Source organism: Neospora caninum, chromosome IX, assembly GCF_000208865.1.
Source record: "Neospora caninum Liverpool complete genome, chromosome IX".
NCBI classification, from domain to species: Eukaryota; Apicomplexa; class Conoidasida; order Eucoccidiorida; family Sarcocystidae; genus Neospora; species Neospora caninum.
In genome coordinates this window covers 3,465,027-3,491,041 of record NC_018390.1, presented here as the reverse complement: position 1 = coordinate 3,491,041, position 26,015 = coordinate 3,465,027, and the positions used below count along the sequence as shown (strand labels likewise).

General features: G+C 56.8%; 2 protein-coding genes across 2 annotated transcripts; one reads left to right on the top strand and one right to left on the bottom strand.

The window, feature by feature from the left end:
- Nucleotides 1–2,625: 2,625 nt before the first annotated feature.
- Nucleotides 2,626–13,607, top strand: NCLIV_042670 (conserved hypothetical protein; the record flags this gene model as incomplete). The annotated part of the gene is made up of 8 exons (XM_003881184.1): nucleotides 2,626–8,554; nucleotides 8,890–9,168; nucleotides 9,439–9,639; nucleotides 9,953–10,187; nucleotides 10,704–10,993; nucleotides 11,391–11,497; nucleotides 11,784–11,927; nucleotides 12,366–13,607. The coding sequence occupies 8 exons, from the start codon at nucleotides 2,626–2,628 to the stop codon at nucleotides 13,605–13,607; spliced, it is 8,427 nt and encodes a 2,808-aa protein (XP_003881233.1).
- Nucleotides 13,608–16,069: 2,462 nt separating this feature from the next.
- NCLIV_042660 (probable cytosol aminopeptidase, related) lies at nucleotides 16,070–20,460 on the bottom strand (the record flags this gene model as incomplete). Its single annotated transcript, XM_003881183.1, has 9 exons — nucleotides 16,070–16,198; nucleotides 16,674–16,830; nucleotides 17,298–17,637; nucleotides 17,785–18,028; nucleotides 18,435–18,548; nucleotides 18,898–18,997; nucleotides 19,271–19,573; nucleotides 19,711–19,934; nucleotides 20,377–20,460. The coding sequence occupies 9 exons, from the start codon at nucleotides 20,458–20,460 to the stop codon at nucleotides 16,070–16,072; spliced, it is 1,695 nt and encodes a 564-aa protein (XP_003881232.1).
- Nucleotides 20,461–26,015: the final 5,555 nt, after the last annotated feature.

Genomic DNA, 26,015 nt, shown 5'->3' with positions numbered 1-26,015 from the left:
TTGAGGAGAGCCCTCTCTCGGCGTGTCCTCCTGAACCACGCCTCGGCTCTGTCACGGGCAAACCTTTCGATACGAATTTGTACGAGAAAAGACTCTTCTTGGCCGTCACACAGGTTCCGTCTACTGGTACCCAGGACCCGGAACAAACAACTTTTCCTCGTACAGAGTTGAAGCTTGTGAAATCGCAAAAGGCAATTTCAGCGCTTCTGGGTTCAAAATGCTGGGAAGTTACTAGTACACTCCATGTGGGGATACGCAGCGTGCCTTGCCACTTCGCGACGCGGGTGGTTATAGGTAATAGCAGAAAAAGCTATTTGCGACGCTGAGCAGAAACGACGCCGAGCGGAATCGACTGCCGAGCGGAATCGACTGCCGAGCGGAAACGCGGAAAGGGACGACGGCATTCTCACTAGACACATGATCCCGAAAGTTCTAGCCACCCGCTCTCTCCAGGCTTGAACTCGACGCTAAAAAATGTTTGCCTGGAAACGTGTGGCCGAGTCCTGCGAGAACTTTCGAGCCAACCGTCGCACGTGTTCTCGCGGTAGCAGCCGCCCACAGTGACTTGGCGTGCGGCGGTAAATTTGCTGTTGTATGGGCACATCCACGAAGAGGCTAGATAGGTTATAGCTAGCAGAACACAGTTATAGTGATGCCAATGCCTAAATATCCCGGTGGAATGTTGCTTGCCGCTCACGCGGACTATAGGCTTGCGCCTGAATAGAGTTGTGGGGTAACGTTATTTGGCGATGGTGGGGCACACATGAAACAGTCTTGGACGGCGCGATCGCGACAAAGAAGGCACTGAACAACGCGCGGAAACGCGTTTCGTGTAGTGTCAATGTCCCCAAAGATGATGCTTCGCGCTCCTGCACTGTCGACACCATCCCCAGAACGGCAGACGCATCGCAACAGAACACGGTCGGCTGTTCGTGAAGGTCGACTTGGAGCTGTTCACCGATTGCACCAGAGCGCGCACCGACAGAAGCCAATACCTCTACGCTACACAGCTGCTGGCTGACCAGGGATGCCCGCTACCACGCGGAGGCACGACAGCCCTTTTAACACTGCGTGTTCTACAGGGTTGGCAGCACTCTATGATAAATGTACAGAGATCAGGCACCTCTTCTCTGGGCGAAGCTGGTGTGTCGGCGCCCTGTAATAGATGGTAAGGCCGCGACAGCCCTCCTTGCGTTCTCCTATACCTCTCCATCTCGCTGTCCGTACCTAAGAGTGAAAAGTTGATCCAACACTACTGTATATAGACGACCGTTTCGCCAGACCATGTGTGTAGGCAAGGTCTAACCGTCAAGTTTTCCGTACACGCTCCAAGCTGTGTACAGACGTTTGCACTCGCTTACAGGTAAATCCTGTTTCTGCACATGGACGCGATGCGCACAGGTGACTGGGATGTGGGGTGCGGCTTATGTGTGAGATGCACACAGTATACAGACTCGTTGTAAAACTGCGGTAGTATCGCTGCGGGCTACGGAGAAATCTGGCAGAGCTCGACACCAGGTGGACTGCAGAGAAACACACTGCTCGACACGAAAAGTCGCGAGGAGCGAGGTCACTCTCAAGGAAAAGTAGTTTAACGGTGCACACTCGGCAGCTGCAAGAGCCAGACCGGACTCCGTGTGACACTCTAGGAAGTGAACAGATGGCGCGATTGCTTGGAGAACGGAAAACTGGAATCTCAAGAGACGGAAAGCCATGGCATGTTAAACCGGTCGAGTCCGAGACGACGAAGGAACGGTGGAAACTCGCTTTCTTCCCCTCTCTTCCGCGTGTCCTGTCTTCCCGACTTCTCTCGCGGGCGGCGAGCTGCCTTTCTCTGCTGCACGCGGTACGTACACGCGAGAAAAGAGGGAAGAATTCCTTCTTTTTTTGCCGCGACAAAAAGTGCCCGTCAAAGCACGGACTCTCTGCAGAGAAGAACTCATCTTTGCCGTCCCGACTCGCACAGATTCGGCCGCTTCTTTGCCAGCTTTGTTCCCCACTTCTACGCCGTCTCCTCCGCTGTGTTTTGTGTCTCTGTCCTCGGGCTTCCTTTCCCCTGCCTCCCCGTTTGTCTCTCACCTCTCTCTGGCCGTCAAGAACGGATCGTTCTGTCTCGTCCACTCCGGACGTGCATCTCTAAACACTGGGGCGAATCTGTTTAGCCGGTTTGCCGCTCTCATCGTCTCAGTTTCCTGTCGGGCGCTTCTGTCGCTTTCTCTCGCGGTCAGTCTAACCGTTACACTTCGTCGTCAGACAAAGTGGCTACATCTTCCCTGCTTCCCTGTGCTTCCTTTCGCTTCGCCTCTCGCTCTCCGCTTCGCTGGCTGTCTCCCGTCCTGTCCACCAACCGGCCTCCTTGCGTTGTCCGTTTTGTTCTTCCGGCGTCTTGTTCCGCCCGTCCTCTGCCGTCACGTTTGTTTCTTCACTTCTTTCAGCCGGGATCTCTCCTTCATTCTCTGGGACTTCGCTCTGTTCGTCCGGCCGTGTCCCCCTTCTCCGTCCCTGGGTTGCCCTGTTTTCCCCAGCCGTCCTCGCCGACACTGCTCTCTTCTCTCGTCACCGCCGTTACGTCGCCCGTTCGCTCGCTTTTGTCTCCTTTCCGCAGGAGACACTTGTGGCCGCAAGATGCCGCCCCCCCCCGCGGCGGGTTTGGGGCCAGGGGCGGCTGCGGGGAGACCAGCTCGCTTTCCTTTGGCTGCGAGTGCGGTGTGCCTCTTGAATCTGCTGTTTTGTCTTTCTCTCCTCTGCGTTTACCTCATACTGGAGGAAGACCTCGTCTTCCCGACCCCCGCGCTGTCTCCGCACAAAATCGTGTCTCAGATTCCGGCCAAAGTGCTGCCTGCGGTCGTCTTTGTTTCAAATCCGTTCTCACCCTCTGGACACTTTGAACCGGAAGAAGGCCCCACGCGCCACCTTTCTGCTCTCCCTTCGGAAAACGGCGTACGTCCAGTAGGCGAGGAAAGAAGCAGCCAGTGGAAAACCGATCGGCAGGACTCCGCAACTGCAGCGCCGCTGCGAGAAAGAATCCCTTCTGCGGATCTCTCTCCTCCACAGACAGATTCAGATGTGTCTCCTGCCCGTTCCTCTGCACGCCCTGGGTCTCAAGGCAGCGGCGAAGAAGCTACAGTGACAGACGAATGGAGGAAGCGAGAAGGCGCCGCGCACGTCGTGTCCTCGCCTCTCGGGAGCGCAAACAGGCACCACCCAGGAGGTCCGGCGTCGCCCGAAGAGCCGCCGCACCCCTCCTCCGAAGGAGAGAGCGAGGAGACTTTGTCCGAGAGTCAAGGAAGAACCAAAGACGCAGCCGAGGCGCCCACTGGACAGATGCTAAAAGCAGCCACGGGCTTCCTCCACTGGTTCTTCCAGAAGGCCGACGACTTGCCGCTCGCCAATGCGGTGCACAGACGGCTGAAGAGCTTACGGGAGATGGAGGCAGCCGTCGCCAGGCAGCGAACGGAGGCTGAAACAAACAGGAAAGAGAGACGAGGGGGAGCAAGAAACCAGCGAGGAGCGAAGCGCAGGCTGGCCGAGGAAGAGGGAAGCCAGAGAGAAGAGGGCGACGCATCTACCGCTGGATCGGACGCGGCAGAGAGTGCGAGGGAGGGATCGCTGCCTGGCGACGAGGATAGCGAACGTGGTTTCTTCGAAGGAGACACTTCGGAGAGACACGCAGGGGGCCTAGATCGGGAAGGTTGCACGCAGCAAGGGGAATTCGGAGGAGGGTGCACACGGCGCTCGTCGTCTTCGGAGAGGCAGCAGGGAGTTGGAGTGGAAGCGGAGGAAACAGGACGTTTGTCCTCCTTGCTTCCAACGTCGTTCTCAGATCGGCTGTCTGCGGAGGTCGAGGCTGCGCGGATCCTCGACTTCGCCCTCAGCCATGGTGTCATTGCCAGTCTCTTGCACGGGGAGAGCCGAGGCGCTTTTCCAGGGGCGAGGCCGCAAGGCCAGGAGAAGAGAGGGGAGGGAAGCAAAACCGACGAGGGTGGCCGAAACCTGCTTTTGAAGGCGGTCGCTCGATACCTGCTCGTCGCGAATCCTTCCGCGTTTCCCCCACCGTGTCGGTGGGAAGACGATAACGGCTTTGGAACTGGAGAAGCGGGGGCCGAAGGTGCTGGAGACGCTGCCAGTCGGTCTGCTGGCGAGTCTTCTCCGCTTTGCTTCGACGCGGCGGCGCTCTTCACGCCGTCGCTCACGAGGCGGCTGCTGATGCCAACTGAAGCGTTTAGCGCCTCTCTTTCCCTCGATCACTATCTCCAGACTTTGATGTTTCACCATCTCGACGAGATGCCGATGACGCCTCCTCCTCATCTTCTGAATCAGCGCCTGGCACACTCGGTTTCTGCGTTTCTGCTTCCGGTGCCCCAGGGCCCCGCAGACAGCGCGGCGTCTGCGGTGTACGTACACTCGGCGGACGGCCTCAGCGGCCAGTGCCGCGCGGAGGGCGGGGCGGCGCACGGCAGGGTGTGTCGGTTGCCGGGGGGAGGCGGCCGGTCCGCGAACAATTCGCCTGTGACGTCCTCTCCGTTTTCTGCCGCCAAGCGTTTCGACGACGCGAAACCCGTTCGCCTCGCCGGTAATGAGGTGTCCGTACAGACCATTGCGGACCCCAAGTCGAACTACCTCTACGTCCTTGTCCTCTACGGCAAAGACCCGGTCTATTCCTCAGCCTTCTCTTCGTCGCCGGAACGGATGCCTGTCCGGTACCGAACGCGGCTCGTTGTTTACCGTCGCTCTCTCTCTGATCTTCTGCAGGCGGCTCTCCTCAATCGTCCGCTCCGTCGCGCGGTGTACAGACAGCTCGTGCGCCTGTATCCCTACCGGCACTTGGCTGATCTCGTCGGGCTCTCTTTCCTGCCTGCTCTGGCCTCTGCCTTCTCGGCTGCAGAGCGAAGACGCGACTCTCCGGAAATCGGGACGAGGCAACCCCTCGCGGACCAGAATCAGGGAGGCTTCAGCCCCCGCGACCCGCGGGAACCTTCTTTGTCTCCGTTGCCCCGTGTGTCTCCTGTTTCTTCCCTTTCGAACTCTGATCCGACACCCGAGTCTCCTCCCCCGTCTCCCAGTTTGTTTGAACTCGCGCCCACGTCGCGTGCGTCTCCCCTCACATCTCTTCCGGCGTTTCCCGAAAGTGCCGGAAAGCTCACAGGCGCTTTTGATTCCAGAGTGTCCATGCTGTCTCCGACACGCGACGCCGGAAACGTCCCTGCGCCACGGAGGTCTGCTGGGGCGCCGTCTCCTGTCTCCCCGCCCCGCAGTCCCTCGATGTCTCTCCATCTCCCTACGGCGCTTGCTTCTGCGCGCCGAACCACTACACGAGAAGAGGCTCGACGCGCACTGGAAGGTTTCGAAAGGATCGCCCTCTCGGCAGCTCTCGGCGCAGGTGTCCGCGCAGATCGCGAAGCAGATGCGGACGGGGAGGAGACGCTTTTTTCTCCCGCAGTCGGCCCTTTGCCCCCTCAAGCCGCGTCTGTTCCGTTCCAGATCGCGCAGGCGGCTGTCGAGAGGCTGCTGCGGTTTCCCCCTGGGACGAAGAGAGGCGCACATGGGGAAGACAGAGAACGAGAAGCACGAGACGGCGGTTCTCGACACGCCGAACCGGCGCCTGCGGCAGCGCCTCGCCGCACGCCTTTGTCTTCGTCCTTCTCTGCTTCCGACTCGTCTCTGTCGACGTCTCCCGCGGTGTCGCCGAGGCTCCAAACCACCCACCTGTCCACGGGGCTCTTCCCTGCGCCCTCAGTGGTCAACCTGGAGAGACACCGACTCGAGTTGGCGGGCGCCGTCGGAGACCTTTTTGCGCCGGCCACGGGCTTCGCGCTGTCGCCGTTTCTTCGCCTGCCTCTGGTCCTCGCTCAAATTTCTGGCGAGCTCGCGCTCGCGTACGTCCACACGCTGGCCTTGTTTTTCCAGGAGGGCGGCGCGTGCGCAGCGTCGCTGTGGGACCTTCTCCATGCCTGCTTCGACGACCCTAAATCCTTCTATGTTTCGCTGCATGCGCCGACCTTCTCGAAGCACCCCTGGATCAGCGTCCAGCCTCTCTACGAGCTGCTGCATGCGCACTACGGCGACATCCCGGGCCCTAGAGACGCCGGAGACATCGCTGTCGCCGCGCACGCCGCGGAGGATGGGCAAGCCGCGAGACGCGCACGCTCGGCGCGAGACGAAGAGCAAAGAGAGGAGACTCCGAGGGGCGAACTGGGTGCGAGAGAAGCAGGCGAGCGTTTCGAGGAGAGCCAAAAAGCGAGACGATCGAGGAGAGACTCGCCCGTCTTCACACTGCCTGTCGTCATGCACTTGGGATTCGCGATGGCTCTTGAGACAGCCCGCGCTCTCTGGAGACAGCAGAAACTGTTTGTGTCGCGAATCGTCGACGCGCTGACTGCTCCCTCCGCGCATCCGTCTGAAGACAGTGAAACTTCATCCGAGGCCTCTCAGGCACCCCTCCGCTTCCCTCCTCGTTCGTCGGTCTCTTCGTCCACGCCGTCTTCTCCCCTCGCCACCGAACATATTCTGGTTGTCACGGACGCCACAGGGGACCGTGCGGCGGCTGCAGCCGCGGAGGCGGGGCGGGAGCTCGTGGGCGACGCGGCGAAGGCACGAAGGAGAACGAGGCACGCAGCGTCTCGGTCCTCTCTTCCTCGCGCGTGGCGTCTCGCGCCGATGGGTGCTCTGGTGAGAGAGACGCAGCGGGAAGACGGTCACGCGCCCTGGCAGCTGTTTCGGGACCGGGACAGAGCGAGAGGAGCCAGCGAAGACAGAAGCCGAGCGAACCAGGAGAGGAGACGAGGGCGAGACGAGGCCCACGCGAGATACACAAACCCTCGAAAGTCCGGCGCGGCCTCTCTCGCCGCCTCGACACCCCACACAGAGTACGCCAGTGCGTGGGACGAACTCATGTCTGTTGTCGTGCATGCGCTCCAGCAGTGGGCGCCTCTGAGGCACATTGGGAACGTGCTGTTCCCGTCGGAAGTGGACGACGAGCAAGGAGAGGAAGGCGAGCTCGAGGGGGGGAGCACGGACGTGTCGAGAGAAGCGCAGAGAGATGTTGACGCTGCCGGCAGCGCGCATGCTGGGGAGAAGGCGTCGATGGACGAGTTCGAGAGAGAAGGAGGCAAAGGAGAGCAGGGACAAGCGACAAGGGAAGAGCGCGAGACGACGGAGACAGAGAAAGGAGACAGCGAAGAAGGCGACGAAGCGAGTTTCAGTGCCGGGTCCGACTCGGAGAGGGCAGATGACCTCTCACACCTTTTGCCGTTGCTTGCCCCGTCGGGGAAGACGCGAGCCTCTTCGCGGTCTGATCGCTCTCGGCTCAGCTTCGCGAAAAACGCGTTTGTGTCGCCCTCGGCGCTTGCAGCGTCGTTGCGGGGCTTTCAACTCGTTCGCTCTTACGTTTTCGAAGGCCAGAAAGCGTGGCTAGCCGTCGATCAGGAAACTGTCTCTGCGGCTGTGGTGTACGGACAGCCGGCGGGGCTCGACGTGCACTGGAAAGTTACATTTTTCCCGCACCTCGACGAAACGGCCCACCGCGTTCTCTCGAGAAGAAGGCGGCGACTCTTCCGTTCTTTCGTCAGGCGGGAGACGAAAGACTCGGCAGACGGCCGGGGATTCGTGTCGACGGGCAGCGAGGCAGGCCAGGCAGGGCGCGAGAGACGGGAACCAAGACCCGCGAGCGAAGACCAGGACGACGGACGGAAAGAAGGAGTTGGCCGAAGTGCAGGAATTGGAGACAGGCAGCACGCGTCAACTGAAAACCGGCGATATGAACAGGGAGAAACAAGCAGAGAAGCCAAAAACGACAAGAATGGGAGTCCTCACCCCGAGCCGAGACATTGGCGGGACCGCGACCTCGGTGTACATACACCTGACGTGGCGACTGCATTCGGAATCATTGTGGGACCGGAGATGGACGATGGAGATGAAGACGAGGGATACGGAGATGCTGCCGAGGGAGATGGAGATGCTGCCGATAAGGCGAGGGAGAGAGAGGCTCTTCCTTCTGGTGTTTCATCGTTGCCTCTGGATGAAGTCCGCGTTGAGCATGCGTATCTGCGACACGACGAAAGTCGCCCGTCGTCGGCTGCAGACTTCCCTCGTGGGAGAAGGCAAGCAATGGCCTCTCTTGTCCCTCCGGTGTCTCCAGTCGCCTCTCGCGAATCGGACCGGGACGATGCCGTTCTCTACGATTACGAATTCGCCACTTTCTCCTTCCCAGGAGCCGCCGCAGTCGAAACAGGCTCTCTCAGCTCCGCAGGCCTCGCGTACACCCGATCCGGAGACAAGTATCTCTTTCGTCATTCTGCCTCTCTTTCTTCTCTCCTTTCTCACCTGGAACCGTCTCTCCCTCGCAATAATTCTTCCTCTCCTGCTTCCTCCTTTCCTGCTTCTTCCTCGTTTCCTTCTTCTGAGGTGTCGAGTCAGCCTGTTCTGCATTCGTTTGTGGGGCCACGCGTGCTGCAGCGCGAGAACCTCGGCGACGTGGTTTTGCTGCAGCACGTTCACAGCGGCGCGTCTGGGGGAAGTGCGCAGACTCCGGCCGTTGATCCTTCTCCATGGAAACGTGAGTCTCTGCAGTCCAAGAGAGACGCCCGAACAACCAACCGTCTCCCTGTCCGCCTAGCCGTGCTTATGTGTCTCTGCCTATGCGCAAACTTGTGTACCGAACAGCCATTCGCAAACAACTGCTCTCATGCCTATATACATATACATACACACATATACGTGTAAGTGTGTGCGCAAGTATGAATACACACATTCACGCGTAAACAAGGCATGTACGGTTCCCAATGTGTATACATTGCTGCTTATGGAATTGAGACTGATCCCTGCGCAGGTGGCCTGTAGACAAAGACCGTGAGTCTTTTTGTCTCCTTTTTCTTCCTGACTCTTTCTCAGAGTTCCCTACGGTGTTGTCGATGCTTGTACACTCGACGGATCACGCTGTGCGCTACCGCGTCTTCCACCACGCGAGCGGCTTCGTCTCGCCCTCCAGCGCTCTCTGTCCCTCTCGCCTCAACCGGCGCCTCCGCCCCCAGACGCCGCACGTCGCGGAGCCGACGACAGGCGAGCTGTCCAGACACTGCGTCGGCTGGGCCGTGGGAAGAAAGGCCGGGACTGACCACTTTCTGCGCGTCTATCAGCCCGGCGAGGGCGAGGGTCGTGGAGAAGACCGCAGTGAGAGAAGAAAGCAGAGAAAGGAACCAAGAAGAGAAAGGAACAAAGAAGAAGAAAAAAGGAAAAAGGAAGGGAGGGGAGGCGCAGAGAAGAGGGGTAGGACGAAGGCCAGCAGGCAGACGGTAGGGGAGAGAAGGAAGAGTCAACAGGAGAGAAGAGAGGGAAAAAACACGCCGTAAGGTCGAAGTTCGACAAAGGCGAGGAACGACGAGGATCTCCAGATGGCTCTTCGGTGGTTCTCACTGCGGGTTCTCTCCTTTCGCTTGCCAGGAAGAGACGCGAAAAACGACGGCGGGAGTGCGTCGCAAGGCGTGTACGAGTTTGTGCGAAGGCCGCTCTGGGCCTCTGCGCCGAATCGACGCGACTTCGCGTTCGGATATCTGCTAAAGTTGCAGATTTTCCGAACCCTTCGAAGGCCAGCGTCTCCCTTCGCTACACAAGACGAGAAACGAAAACAGTCAGAGGAGGCAGGTAGGAATCCCCGCTACACCGTGTGCCCCCAACGCGCTTTTCAAGAAGGTCCACCTATATAAGTGCTTCCATATATATATATATATATATATGTATATACATATTTAAGCATGTATTTATATGCAGTTCGCGTATACGTATATATATATATATATATATATATATATGCATCTGTATATGCGTTCATGGATGCATGAATGTGCATGTGTGTGTAGGTTTCAGTACATGCGTAGGAATGTGCGTAAGCCAGGCCAAGCGTCGGTGCCTGTGCGTCTCCATGTTGTGTTTGAGTGTTTGCGAGCGCGTTTGTCAGAGCGCCTGGCAGAAGAGGAGCGTCTCGGCGAGTCTCGAAACGCAGAAGGTCCGTGGCGGCTCGGCACTCTCTCTGGGGGCCAGCGGTCTTTTCGGGAGGCGAAAGAGAAGCGAGGCTCGGCGCCTTCACTGGACGGCCCGAGTGGCGCATCTGACGATTTGGCGGAATATTCTGTAGGAGAAGTGTTCCGCGACTTCTGGAGCTACGCGCCTTCCTTCCGACTGCTCGCCATCAAGTAAGCGCCGCGCACCGTGACGAGAAGAAAGGTTTTTGCATGCACGCGGACTGCGCGCTACACAGATTTCATACACCTACAGATGTCTATCCATCTGCATGTATCTGCTCCTATCTCGTATATATATATATATATATATATAAGTATTCGCGCTTTTCCAGGTATGGATGGTTGTGAATGCGAAGACGTCGGTGAGTGTCGCTTTGCGCATGCGGACGGAAGTAGGTTATCGAGGGTGCATCGGCCTTCCGAACTCGACTGTGTACGTGGAACTGGCATTCAGATGAGATGCTCTACGAATTTACATTTATGCGCATATCCGCCTTTACATGCATATGCGTATATATATATATATATATATATATGTGTATGTATGTATGTATGTATGTATGTATGTATGTATAGATGCATATGGTATTTGTGTGGGAGTATTTGTACAGCTTCGTTTGTGGAGTTGGCAGAAGGATTTGCTGTTCTGAGATGTGGAGGGCTTCCGTTGGACGTTTTTTTTTTCAGTGAAGACGGCAGCTGCATCGCCGGTGTGACGGGAGCCTTGGGACTCTTTGTGCAAATCGAAGCCGCCTCGACTCATAGGCAGGACGCGCCTGTCTCTTCAGCCGTCGGTTTGGTCGGGGCGAACGAGGAGACACTAACGGAGACAGTTGTCGGGAGGGGCTCATTCGAGGGAGGCGAGGGACGAGAGCGAGAGAACCGACGAGGAAGGACACCAACAGGCACCGACAAGTCCAGAGCTTCGACTCCCGTTGTACGCGAAGTAGACCTCGCCGCCGCCATGGCACAAGCAGGTAAAGTTACCACTGCGCGTCACGGCGTCGGTTGTCGGTTCTACTCTCTCCACTCCTCGCGTCCTTTCCTCGTTTCTGTCGGCTTACACATTATCTCACTATGCCACTACGCATGTGCGTGTTTGTATCTACGGATGCGCATATATATATATATATATATATATATATATATATATATATATATCCGTGAATGTGCACGTTATTTGCGTGCAGTTATGCCTAAACCCAAATATATATGCGTCTGTGTTTACAAATGCATTCAGGTGTGCATAGGCGTATCTGTGTACACATAAATAAATACATAAACATATATAGATGTATATATGTATATATGTATTCTATAATGTGTACATGTATTATATAATGTATACATGTATGTGTGTGTGGATGTGCCTAGGCGGTGTGGAGGCTCTCGAGGGCCGGCAGGTTGTGGGTCTTTCGTTCTTCCCCCTCCATCGGTTCCTCGCGGCTGTCGATCCGAACGTCATCCGTCCTGAGTTTGGGGTACGCGTTTGCCGAAAAGCCGACGAGGGTCGCGAAGAAAGATGTGGAGAATGGGGAAAGAAAAACGCGGAGATCGCGAGACGAGAAGAACCGCAGCGGTCAGGCAGAGACTGGGGTACTGGCAGATACACAGCTGGCGGACGAGACGGCGAACAAAGGAAAGGAAGTGGAAGCGAGTGTCTTTTTGTCGCTTCTCTGGGCTTCGCCGACTCGACCTGATTTGCTCGGTCTCTTAGCCGTTTTCTGTTTCTACATCAAAGTGGTCTCTCCATTCCGCCTTCCTCAGGCACCGGGGCGCATCCTCCTGACGCTTCTCCTAGATGATGGCCGCCTCCTTCTGCTCTCTGTACACCCCGATGCAACTGTGGCGTACCCGCCCCGGCCGTTCTTCCATCACCTTCTTTTCTCCATAAGTTGGAACAATCTGGTGGTACGTTTGGACGGCTAGCTTTCCCGTTTTGCGCGCAACGTCTTTCCGCTCTCTCAGCGGCTACGCTGCAGCCGTCAGCATTCAACCCAGATAATCGACGCAAGTTTCACAACTACAATCAGCGAAATCTCTTTTGATTTCCATGGACTCCCATTTTCTACTATCGTCGCTCCACAACTCTGCGCATACATGCCTTCTCTTTTTTTCCACGGGGCGAAACGGGTCTGGGCCGCGAGGGGAGGATGCCCGCGAAGGCCTCACGAAGCAGCGATATTCGAAAGAAACGCGAGAATTTTGCTGTGGCGCCTGCCGTTTTAACCTCTCGCTTCACCGAGGTTCAGTCCTGTGGTTGTTGCAGGCCCCTGGCGACGTTCTCCTTTCGTTTGTGATTTGTCGCCTTATTGCTCCTCTGTGCTTTGCGTGTTCGTGTGTTTGCAGATCTTTCTCTACCTCGTCCTCTTGCTTCTGTTCCATTTTCGAGGCCAGCAGCTTCTCCTTGTACCTCCACTTTTCAACGACGGCGCGCCGACGCCTGTTCGTTTTTTTCATCTCTTTTTCGCCATCGTCCGTTCCTTTCTTTCACTGCTTTTGTTCCCCATCGTCTCCCTCGTCCTTGCAGTTGCCCGGGCGCTTCGCTTTACCCTCGCGACCTTCTTCTCTCTAGGCTTTTTCTTGCGCCTCGTTCTCGCTCGTGCGCTGTTGCGGCCGCCTCGGCAAACGCCTCCGCCTGCAGCCCCAGCAGCCCCAGCTGGCCCTCAGCAAGCTGAGGCCCCGGCGTCCCCCACCGCCGACCGCGGTCGTCAAGCCCAAGAGACAGGGTCCGATGTGGCTGGCGCCGCGGCGTCGGAGCGGACACACGCGGCGGGGAGCGCGGTTTCCTCTGAAGAGGCAGAGATGCGAGGTGAGTGGCCGGGAGAGACAGACGAGGAGAGACGACAGAGACTCCGACAGGCGCGAGAAGCGTTCTTTCGGAATCAGCTACGGAGCAGAGGAGACAGGCAACCAGAAGGAGAGAGTGCGTTTCTGTCGGCACTCGACGGCGACGCGAGCCTTCGGCGAAGACACGGACGCAGAGAGGACGCCAAAGGATCAGAGACGGAGGACACAGCTGTCTCGTCTTCCTTTACTCCCTCCGGCCCTGGTGTCGTGGTCCGGCCAGACGCTCGCCGCCCTCTCTCTCCAACCGGGAAAGTCGGCACCTCTTCTGTCTGCCCGCCGCTCTCTTCGTCTTCCTCTCGGACAGGTCTCCTGTGGGGCGTGGACGAGAGGGACGGGCAGCTCCAGGGAGACACAGAAAGGCTCGTGAGAAGTCCGGCAGCCGCGTTTGCGGCGGAGGCAAAAGCTGTCGCTGCCAAAGGCGAGAAATCGCTTAGTCGTCACAGAATGTCTTCTTTGCCTTTTGGGGCGTCTGCTTCGGATTCGGCGTCCACGTCGCGGAGTCTGTCGACCCGTCCCGCTCCGTCCACGGAGAGCCCAGCAGAGCAGAGGAATTCACAATTACCCGATGCACCCGAGCATTTGCTCGCTGAGTCCAGCCTCACGCCTGCAGCGACAGTCTCTCTCGGGCCTTCTGGCCCGCCCTCGCGCCCTCAGAATGTCGTCGAACGCCGAGCTTTGCTTGCTCAGGCAGCCTTGCGGCGGAGCCTCGGCGCGTCTCCTGGAGCGGGCGAGGGAGTCTGAGGACGCGGGTTTCGAAGTTTTCCGAGTTTTTTCTCCCTTCGTCCAGTGGCCTTTTGGTAGTTTTTGCGTGCTTCCTCGACTCGGGGGCTTCTCGTCTTGGGTCGAGGAAAAGAGACTGCAGAATGGCTCGGTTGCTGTCACGTTTGTCCCGGCTGTCCAGCGCGCCTTGTGGCGTCAACAGCAGAAAGACATGCATCGCTTTTCGTGCCTGCTTGTGTGGGAATCCCGTGCGCGCGGCCCAGGGTTGCCGCCAGAGGCGTGCCTACGCCCTGCGGTGTCTAGACAGCATCTCCAGTCGACGCGACGCGGTGGACTCGCGGGGAAAAGCAGCCATACACCCAGCACAGCAGAGAGGCGGTTCAGACAGAGTGCAGACGGCGAGAACAGGGGAGTCGGATGAAACGCCGAGAGAGAGCAAAGACACGAACGGAGTAGCAGGACGTCCGGCGAGCATTTGCAGTGTTTGACAAAGCGCGTTTTAGCAGGGTCAGATCAAGGTGCGAAAACACATGAGAGGCCGCCGTAGAACGAGACCACGAGGCCACGGTTTCCGCCGCTAGGGAGTTTGCGTCTCTCTCCTCCTCTGTGCAGAGATGTAAATATGTTTATTCGGCAGCGCCGTTTTCGCTGAGCCTCGCGCGTTTTTCCGTTCTTTGAGCTGCGCCCGGGCAATGCGTCCACGCCTGCCACCGTCCCGGGCACGAAATGAAAGGCTAGGCCGCACCGCCTGCCGCCATCTGGAACCCTCCAGCTATGTTGATCGCATGTGATGGTCAAGAAAGATGAAGAAGATTCGGACATTCAAGCAACACCACCGGTGTCTGGGGCTAGACGGAACACGTATAGTCATCTTACCCGATGGAGGAAAGAAACCAGAGACGCTGACTGTTCGTGACTTCAACTCGCTGGTTGCGCGGCGCCCGTAGCAAGCGTGCTCGCGTTTTCCACTGCCGGGCTGTCGCCGTTCTCGCCGGTTTCGTGTTCCGCTCGTCGAAAACGACGTCAGGAGAGCGGGAGGAACTTGTATGTCGGCTAGTCCGCCCGAACTTAAACTCCATAGGGCTGCGATGCCTGGAATTCCAGAACACGCGCTCGATCCACTTAATACATGTCTTTCCAACCTCAGCCGTCCTAACGCGTCTCTTGTCACCCCCAGCCAGCGTCCAGAGTGGCGGTCAGAACTGTGGTGTTGCGCATTGCCCTTCTGGATCTCCGCGTGGAGCAATATCAGCAACTTTGTTGGAGACGCATGCAGTTCGCGTATCCGTTTCAACCCGACGCCTTTGATGCGGGCGGGTTCTCTTGCTCCTCGCCACCGGAGGAAAGCAAAGGAAACAAACGGCTGAAGTACCCCGGGCGCTCGTTCCTACTCAGTGAAGTCGAACACTGGCGATCTAGGTTTAAGTTCTGGGTTGCGTTCGCTGTACTTGCCACTGTGGCCGCTCTTGCTTGGTAAACAGAAGGTGCGCTTGGTACGTCGCGAAGTGCCTTGGGTGCTGCTTGGCGACATTCTTCGCAGAGTGTGGAATCTTCTTGAGACCGCCAGAACCGATCGGTCACGCAGTGGTTGCGCTCACTTCCGCAAAAGTGTGCAGGCCTCCGCAACAAGTACCACCAGGGATCCTTACTCCCCTGTCTCCCCGAACCGAAGGGAAGGACGACAGGCTTACAAGATGGCGTCGTCTGCAGCCCAAAATCTACGCTTGATTTGCTTCCACAGACAACCTGCCTCCTGTCTTGCAATCTGGTATTTCTGCTATTTACACTGCAGGTGAATCCGTTTCGTTTTCGCCTCCAGAAGAAGGTTCTCCGCCGCGTGCTCCGATCTCTCTTGTGTGGTGTGTCCGTTGTCTCGTTCACCTCCCTGTGCTGAGTTCTCCACTCAAGTGGAAATGAACACGTTTCCCGCTTAAAAGGGCTCTTGTGTCAGGAGCCGTGCTTCGCTGCTTTACACGCGAAGCCGGTGGACCAGCACACGGGAAAGCCGCCAGCGCTCCTGCGGTGCCTCACAGGTGTCCTGCCGGTGCTACATGTGAACGTTCTGTGTCCTCGCCGGTCTGGAAGGTCGTCCGACTCTTCCTCACGTACAGCGACCGAACTGAATACACCCACGGGGCGAGCAGAGACGACGTGTCACGGTTGGAGCGACGCAGAGACAGGCGACGCATGCATGCATATAAAGGTACAGAACTTGCACACTGACGCCAGATTGATCATCTGCCCTTCTCTATGTGGTAGTCCTGCTACAGCCCCGGCACATTTTTGTTTCCCGCGAACGCAGAATACACACCACCGGCGCGTTGCGAAGGCAGACTCGGCAGGGTCATGCAAAGCGTTGCACGCTTCTCGCCAACCGCATGCCACAGAACAAATCGCCAGAGCCCGCCCTGGTGACTGACGAATTCCAGCCACGCCCAGAACGAAATAAGGACGGAAAGCACTTTTCTGTGCAGCCGTCGTGCTTAGTTCTCTTTTGTTTTCTCGCTGATGTCCATGATGTACTCGACGAGTGTGCGGACACCGAAACCTGTCGCCCTGTTTGTCTTCGTATCCCAGGCGGTTCCTGCAATGTCGATGTGTGCCCAGCAGGCCTGAAGCAGCAGTCAGCATCCCACGGACACAGAAATCAGAACAAGCTGAAGCCGCCATGTGGCGGTGAGAGAAAAAAACCAACGCGTTCCAGGCTAGCACGAGAAACAGAGCAAGCATGCAGGCCTGGTCGGCGCAAGCAGCCAGCAAAACACCTCCCGCGGTATGCACGTGCTGCGTGTACCATTACGCTCCTCCTCTACATGCGCGCTGCAAGTGGAACCGGTGATTACCTCTGAACTCTCCACGGCGTTTCTATTCGGTTCAACCGCGATAGACACACGCGCATTTACCGGCAGGTTAGTCCCGAAAATGAAATCTTTAAAAAAGACACGTTGTTTTTCACTCGCTTCGCAAGTGCCAACTAAACAACGCACGTCCGCCGCCGCATCTCCTTTCCTCTCTTGGTCCTTTCCTCTCTTTCCTCTCCTTGCCCAATTTTCCCCTCCTTTCCTCTCGTTTTCCCTCTTCGTTTACCTTCTCGACGAATTTGTTGAGGAAGACCGCAGCGATGATGGAGCCGCCCTTCCCCTTGCCTCCGACATTGTTCATGTCGGCGCACTTGCTGTCGAGAGCCTCGGCGTAGTCTTTGGCTAGCGGCATGTGCCACATGTACTCTCCGCTATTTTCAGCGCTGTACGCACGCGCAGATGCAGACACGCCGGAACCCGACACAACCGGCTGTGGAGATGCACGGGACACGAATGCGCAGACGCGACGACACAGAAAACAAGACAAACTCAGCGCCTTGGAACGCACAAACGCACAGACACCCGACGACTCCACTGGAGACAGCTGGGTGTCTGTTTTTGACACATTCAAACGGGGGAAACGCTTGAGCGTGCGACACGGGCAAATCACCTGAGAACGCCGCGACGAAGGAGACCCGGTCGACGGCGCCAAGCTCAGCACACAGATGCCAGTCCCCACAGCATATCTCCATATACGCATATGCATGTGAACCGACAAAAATCGAATCCGGAGGCCGTATCGAACGGCGCGTGTCGTGCACGCGTTTATAGAGGCCTGGCTTGCCATCCACCGCAAGAGCCTGCTCCCCGGTTCTTGCCTGTCACACGTTTTGCGACTCTTTCTCCTCACCTCTTGAGAATGCTGCTGGCCATGCATTCTCTGTTGCTCCACAAGCCAGCATACTTGTATCCGAGAGCAATGATCACAGCTCCAGTTAGCGTCGCGACATCGACAATAGTGTCCGCCTTGACTGTCTTCTCCGCGTAGATCAGAGCATCGGCGAGGGTGAGCCTGCCTTCCGCGTCGGTGTTTCCGATCTCGACAGTTTTCCCGTTGCTCGCGGTAATGACGTCTCCGGGGCGGTACGATTTATCGGAAATCATGTTTTCGCACGCTGCGACCAGGAAGTGGATCTCGACGTTTTCGGGTTTCAACTCTCCGAGTGCGCGGGCGGCTCCAAGGACAGCCGCTGCAACAGGCACAGACGGAGCGGAAACGCTGAAGCCTGTGCACTGGGCTCCCATCCGAGCTGCGTGTCCCGTGCGCCTGTGCAGTTTTTGGCATCTCGTGCGTCAAACGCCACCCCGCCGCCGTGTCCCGCCGTTCCCTCTTTTACCTGCGCCTCCCATGTCGAACTTCATCAGCTCGATTTGAGCGCCGCCAGTCTTCAAGTTGTAGCCGCCGGCATCGAAGCAGATGCCCTTGCCGACGAGCGCGACCTTCCGCTTGGGATTGGAAGACTTGTAGGTGAGGTGAATAAACTGAGGAGGGAAGAGCGATCCTTTCGCGACGGCGAGGTAGCAGCCCATGTTCAGTTTCTCGATTTCGTCCCGCTGAAGCACTTCCGCCTCTAGCCCTGCCTGCACGGATCCGCGGACGCACGCAGACGAGAGACAGAGACACGCGAAAGGATGCTCACGGCGCGATGGGCGAGAGACGCGCGACACGGCGAACCGCGCCAAGGGTAGCGAGGCGAAGACGCGTGACGCCACGGAAGCCTACAGGCACCCCGGCCAAGAAAGGATGCACTCCAGCGATGCGACGGCGCAGACACAGGATCTCGAGAGACGTGCACGCAAGAAACCGAGATGCAAACGTCGGGCCTGGTGTGGCTTTCGTTGAGTGGCTGGGTCGCGGCCGCACCGCGAAGGCGTCGAAGGCGCACGGCAGTCCAGCAGGGGCATGCAGTGGCACAGTAAAAACGAGAAACACGAATGACTTCACACACTTCTCCTTTTGCCCCTATCGTTCACGCTCTGGGTTTACCTCTTTAGCCATGTCGACAGCGGCCTGTGCGAGCGTGACGGGGTTGCAGTAGTTCGCTGGTGCATTGACGAGCTCCTGGGCGAAGTAGACCCCTGGAGCAACGATCTTTGCTCGCTGCAGGCGCATCGCACCGGGAGAGAAATACACTTGAGAGTATGAGGAATGCACAGTCTTGAATGTTGAAACTACGACGAGGGAGCGCAACGGGGACTCGAATCGACATGTGAGGGCAAACTGAGGAAGAGAGGAAGCACGGCACGCGACGGCCTAGCCAGGAGAGAACAGAGGAACGTTGCATGCCATAAACGGCAGCCCTACAAGAAAAGCACCAGGAAACCCGAGGCGCCAGAGGGAAAACAGGAAAGAACGACAGGGGGTAGCCAGGAGAAGAACGGATGAGCAAAGAAAGTGACACAGGGTGACAAAGACAGACGACCGATCGAGAGAGACGAAGCAAACTTACAGCAATGGAGCGGTTGACGGCTTCGACATCATCGGTGAAAAGAGTGAGTTTCTCGAGCTGAGGGCCGGAGTCTTTTCCGCCGTCGCGGTCCCCCTTGAATCTGCCAACAGAAAACAAGACACTAATCGACTACGACCGCATTTCCCGCTCCTTCCGAGATGCACAAAGCACAAGATGTGCACCTCTGTCTGAATCTGCATGTGCGCATTTACGCATATACTCACGAAAGAAGCGTGAAGAGGAGCGATCCTCGCCCTGTGCGTACGCGGATATGTATCCCTTGCTTCCTCTTCCTTGCTTTGCTGTTTTCTCTCTCACCTCTGCCGTCTTGGCTGCTGTTTCGCGCTCCTGCCTCGGCCGTTCAGTTGCTTACCTCAGGTCAGGCTGGAGCTCGACGAGCAAAGTCTCCAAGAAGCTGGTAACGACTCTCTCCTTCATTTCCTGCGTCTTCTTTTGGCCTTCGGGAGAGGGACATCCCCCCTTCGGACAGGAAGGAAGAACGAGAGCGACGTTCTTCGCTTTCTCTCCGGCGCCTCGGAGAAGCATGCCCGCCAACGCAGACGCAGCCTTCGCAACAGAGGGCGGAGTCAACTCGGCGAGTGAGCCGAAGCCTAGCGCGGCCAGACTCTTGACAGCTGGAGACGACTTTGACGGGAGACGGACAAAGACGTGGGAGCTGTAAGCAGAGATAGCGGACACGCTTTATTTATGCATAAGCAAAGAGCGAGAAACACACGTTTACGCACATGCACGCATGGCTAAATACGGAAAAACTGACTCATCACAGGCGTCTGTATCCGCTGCGGCTGTTACCCCATTTTGGCTTTGAAGTCGGAAGCATCGGCGGCGTCCTTCAGCATGCCCTGACCGACAGCGTCGTCGAAATTTTGCGCGATTTCGGGAAGTGCGACGGGTCCTTTCTGTGGCTGAGACGCATTTGGGTCGTCGTGGAAGCATCCTGGGGCGAGAACTGAAAACACAGCCAAGTCTCCGGTGTATTTTTCGGCTTCCTTGATGTCGACTGCCTCCATTTGAACCTGCCACAGCACACGTGGAGAAGTCAAACAAATTGCCATGTGAGCGCATAGAGGTAGAAACCACTCTGTCATCCATGTACCGCGCGCACGTGCATCTCTGCGTCCACATGTAGTGGTTTGATGCGACTATCCACGATGATGAAAATCCATGACGCACGCTACATCTGTGCGTGGGATACACAGATAAACGCTTCAACGTTCCATTTTGCCATCGGAACAAGATGTGCACACACACGTCTTCGCAAATCAAACCCTACACAAAGGTGTACAGATCGGCACGAGCTGTACACGTCTGCACGACCTCGAGACAGGACTTCTGGATACGGTGGCGCGTCGCTGGGCGTCAGGAGTCCGAAAAGCGACGACAATGAAGGACAGAAACCGTTTTCCGAACACAGAAGAAAACGCTGAACATACAGTAAGGAGCGAAGAAAACGCTTACCTTCTTCGCAGGCTGGCACCCGACAAAGGGGATTGCCGTGGGATCTGTCTTGACGACAGTTGGAGGCGCAGGAACCTTGGCCATTTTGGCGGAGTTGTCAGACGAGAGGAGAGAGGCTGGGGCAGATGAAAAACGAGCAGCAAACACCGTACTCACGGGAGAGGAAGGGAGGGCAACGGGCCTTGCGTGACGAATTGTCACGTCCTTCCACAACGGACAGGGTGGACGGGCTGCGAGCGGCCGACCTGGGGAGCAACCTCGAGACGACAGAGGAGAGGCGTTGTTTCTTCTTTCCGGGTCTTTACCGTAAGTTCTGGAAAAACGAAAAGAAGAATGCGGAGCAAGGAAAGAAGATGGGAGGCAAGAAATGGAAACCGGTAGAGCTGAGCGGTGACGGCACAAATTCTTGTGTTTCGCTGGAAGCTTCACAAGAACGCCTGAACAACTAAACGGGCGCATAGTAGAAACAAATGATCGGTTCGAGTGAATGCCAGAGAGTATTGCCGACGGGGAAATGCTTGCATTTGAAGAGATGTCGCCAACACTAGCAAACGGAACGGACGAGAACTGCGGAAACAGCGGACCCCTCTTCCATTGATTCACATGAAAAGTCGGGTAACCATGAGCCGCGTTGCACACAGTCACGATGTACAGACACAGGCTGCACGCAAGCGACTGAATTCTTCCCGGCCAGGAACGAGACAGGAGGGACGCACCCCGTGCCGGTGATACCATTCCAGGAAAGAAGTGAAGCGATGAGGAAGGGCAAAACAAAACTTGGCCGAAAAGCTCGGTGAAGCCAGCAAAAGTGTTTGCTGTGTCCAGTGACGGAAACCTCCGCATAGCCGAACGGCAGCGCTTCCAGAACCGCTGACGCGGAAGTCACCACGGGTGCGCTTGAACGTGAAACACAATAAAAAAACACAGAAACGCGAGGCGCCGTCACTCTCATTTGCCACGTACCGGTGATGAGGAAGAGGGAGACGCGATACGGTTGAGAAGTTGTGGAACTGACAAACACAACCAGAAAAAAATTCAGCGCAGCAAGGGCATCGCCCGTCTCCCGGCCACTTTTGCGACTCTCTGCTGTCAGGTGGTGAACGGATCCTCGCGATCCTGACCACCGTCCACGTCGGGAACACACGCCATTATGCGGGTGATTGTTTGCCGATGCTGTTGTCAATTTGCGGTTTGTCGTACGTAGTGGTGTCCCCCCAGCGGAGGGTGCCGACAGGCGATGAGAGAGCGGCTTTTTCAGAGGGTAGCCCGAGAAACAAACAGTCTTGCGACACACATTTTGTCGTGTTTGTCAAACGTGCCCGGGTACAGTCTCTACCAAGCGAAACTGAATACGAGATCGATGGATGGACTGCAGAAGAACACGAAAACAAGATGACGATCAACCGTCACCCTAATGAGACTCGGACAGGCGCACGAGCACACGGCGGACCGGTGCTAGTCAATAGGGTTGCACACTGGAAAGCGACTCGAGAAAATTGCGATTCAGCGACAATCAAAACTCAAATATCCCAGCGAGGAAACGGAAGTCGGCACGTGGAACTGGAAGGGCACTCCTTCGAATGTATTCCTCTCTTTCACTCGTCGTGGGGTGAGAGTGTGGTGCTTGACTATTGCATCATAGTTATTGTAGCACACTGTGGCCTCACGAGGACCAGAATATCCGAAACGGACGTCGCCCTTTACTCGTCTACGCAGCCTGCAGTTTCAAGAACACAGGGGATCAGGGTGTTTGCTGAACTGAACCTAATCAGGGGGAGTGGGTTTTTGTGAGTTTTCCCTGGCCACAACGTCGTCCACAGGCCGGTGGCCACAATAGGGGAGTATGAATTTCTTTGTCACCCAAAACAGCTGCGCCGTCGAACATTGCGAGCCTCCACAGCAAAACCCTTGTAAACAGAAGGTTGCCAACGTTTTCTCATGCGGGTTCAGTCTGAAGCCGGCGCGCGTTTATTTTGGGAGACCGGTGGTGATAAGGATCGAGGTTGCGCCTCCAGCTCCACAATGAAACGGCATTCTTGCAACGCGCTAATGTAGACCTGCGCCTCCCAACCCTTTTTCCCGATCCCCTGCATAACTAAGGTCGCATTCCGTAAAACATGGGTGCGATATCGCCAAAACAACGATGAAGCTTGAGAACTTGATGGACGCACGCCGACAACCTCTGAGTGGTGTCGCAATCCGACCGTCAGTGAAGTGAAAACGGACTGGCAGCAAGACGCTTTTCCCTTCGTGAACGGAGGATGTCCTGGCGAGGTGAGCGGCTACTCAAAATAACCTTCGTGACTCACGACTGACAACGCGTACGACCTGCTTTCTATTACACACGTGTTGCTCCCGTTCCTGCTCAACGGAGAAAACCCGTGCGGTCAAACTAGGTGACAATGTGTATCGATGTCCCGGCTGCAATGTCACACATATTTGCCCAGTTTCCCCGCACGAAGCAACACCGAACATGGCATGTCAACGACGCAGTGCTTTTATCAACTGCCCCCGACAGAGCCGGCGCCCTTCAGCGCTAGCTACCTGGAAACAGAAGATGTGAACTGACCCACTTTGCCCTGCAGAACTTTAGTGGTCCGAGCGTCGCTCCCCAGTGTTTCTTAACATGGTATACGGCAGATGCTTGCTGTCTACGGCCTGTCCTACAGGTGTATTCGGCAACTAATGACCTACGCTCATGCTGCCATCCGAGATATCCCTCAAACCGTCAGGAACGCGGAGGATCCAGATCTCAGCTGTGGTTTCGCGTGGGTTTTGACGCCCGTTAGACACAAATGGGCGCAATGAGCTGCGTGGTTCGCGCGAGTCTACGACCTTGTCCATGCGCATGTCGGGTTGCTAACTCTCAGCAGCTTGACAAACAGGACAAAACCCGTCACTAAAATACGGGTGTTGGAGAAAAACAGCAAGCGCAGCAGCTCCCTCACCGGGAACGGACACGACGACCCCTGCTCTCCGCAGCTTCTTCGGGTCATATGTGGCTTGACACATGCCGCCGCTCCCCTACAATGTAAGAAGAGCGGTGGCTCTGCGGCGCCAGCAGTGTAACAGTATGGAACGCCACTTTACTTTGTTTTTACTTTTTTACTTTCGCGCGGGGCTTCATGGCGGGCGTCTGTGCGCTACACACACCTTGAACGTCCGTAACAAAGGAGCTCCCCGCTCCTGACGGAACAGATTTTCTCTGGGAAGAGCTACGAATAGGAACGTGCGCGGCTCTATAAAGTTAATAGCACGACGAATAGGCTAGCTTGTACCCCCCTCTGTTTTCGAAAGCGCAAGTATCGCGGCAGTCCTAACTCCACCCAACCGCTACCCCTGTCTCATTCACGGGTTATTTAGTGACTACGTTCCTCCGTGCACACAAAACCGAACGCAACTTCCTTCGCTGCCAGCACACACACCACAGAAACCGGTTTCTACCATCTCCAAAGGCTGAGCGAGGTGATGGCTTGGGAAAGTTGTGGCAAGGCAGAGTATAACGCGGCGAATTTCTGCGACGGCACGCAGTTTGGTTACAGGCGTTGAAAAACCGAGCCGCACACCAACGCGCGAAGCACCCTGTGAACGGAGCGGAAACAGGACTCGAGAGAGTCCCGTTCAGAAAGGCAGGACAGTCTCTCTCTTCCTGTATGACTGTACGCGATCCGCTGAATGTATTCGACGACGCGGTGGGCGACAAAAAATTGCCGTGCGTCTCCCCGGCCGTTGCTCCGCTTTCACGCAGTGCTTTTAGACACATTCTGGGAAAGGCGAGCACACGCTGCGCGTCCCTCCCGTCCCCACGTAATGCTGTCGCTTTTTCCAGCCTCGTTTTCTTTTGTGGCGCCGCACGTCTCGGCACCTGAGTTTCGACGCGGGTTTGGCGTGCCGTCTCTCCGCGTAGACGGCGTTTCCCCCCCCGTCCGGTGTTGCGCTCGTCGTTTATGAGGAAACTCGCCAGCGCGCGGCAGGGTGGGAATACAGTTTGCAAATGGAGAGCGACAGCAGCGAGGTGGGATGCGCGCGTGGCAGAGAGAGGACGAAGCGTCCACAGTTTTTGAAACGCGCACATACACGTGTCGGGACGGAGAGAGCGGTCTGCCGATACAGAGAAGAGAGCGGCTTCCTTGCTCCCCCACTAGGTTTTTTTCCCTCTTTTTGCCGGATGACGAGTTCGTAACTCTTTTCTTCCTCTTCTCCATCTCTTCTCTCTCTTCTTCTTCTCTCTCTCCCTTCCGTCTCGTGTGCTTCTGGAAACTGTCTTCTCTGTCGCTGCGCCGCCTCTCGCGTCCCTCTCGCCCCGCGTGAACCTCGACGCCGAGAGAGTTGGACCCGCTCCGTGTTGTGCGGCGCTCTCATCCCCATCTCTCTCTCACCACCCCGGGAGCGAGGCTTCTTGCTTTTCTCTCCCCGCTCGGCTTTTTCCCTCTTGCCCCTCGTTCTTCGCTGGCGCCTCTCCGCTTTTTTGTCTTGGCCTCGTGCTGATTTGGACTGGAGTGGCGACATTTTGCTGCACAGCGCGTGACGACAGTGTCGGCGTGATTTTCGTTGTGGCAGGATCCTCGTCGCGTTTCCCCTCCACGACCAGCTTCTTTTCAACTTTCGCCTTTTCGCGACGGAATTCGCTTTCGCTTCCACTCTTCCCTTCTCCCGACAACTCTGTCGCAAAACCAAAATTTTCTGCCAGGGGAATCAACGGAATTCGGGTCAGAACCGTCTGAACGGATCCCCCGGTGTAACAGCCAGCGCCTGTAAGTTCGAGGTCCCCCCTTTCCTGACCCCCACCCTAGGGGCTTCGTCCCAACTTTCCGTCCTTTTTTTCGCCCGAGAGACGGCACACCTTTTTCCCTTCTCTGCGCCTTCTGCGCTCTCTCGCGTCTCGTCTCCAGAACTCGCTCCGTGCTTCTCTGGCCTGTGGGGAACGGATTCTGCGTTGTCCCGGGCGTTCGTGGCCCAACTGACGCACCGACTGATAAATGCCAGTGCCGCCGTTTTTGACGAGAATCTCTAAAGACATTTTACCTTCCTTCTGTAACCACACTGTGCACTCACCTGCGGCCTGTCGCTCTCGCGAAAGAACGCGGAGAGTCACCTCTCACAGCTTGCCGTCTTTCTTTCGGTGGTCTTGGCTTCGGAGGAGCCGTAAGGCAGTCGTGTCCATCTCCTTTTGGATTGCGCGTCGGTCTCTCTGTGGGGAAGAAACGGGAGACCCAGAGGAGGGATGACATATGGGCCATCGTGGGAGTCTATACAGAGTATGTACAGGGGGAACAGAGTGTCGTGTATCTCCCGATTCACTAGAGGACGCCGGCGAGGTTTTCGTTTCCAACTCGGCTGTTGCCAGCGGAAACGGCTGCGTGTTGTACACGGCACCTTACTCGAAAGCGGGGCATGAGGAGCCGGCCGCTGACGCAGCAGAAATGGGAGGGGAGGCGCTGAAGGTGGCGTGACGCCAGTAGGAAGAACTTTTTGTGTGTCTCCGAGTTTTTGATTTTCCTCGGCTGCCGTCGTGGATCTCGGCGACAGTGTGGACAGTGGAGTTTTTTCACTCGCTAAAGGAAGCAGACTGACGTGGATGTGAATTTGCCTTGTCACTGGACCGTACGGGACTCACCTGGCAAAAGTGTTTCCCGGAG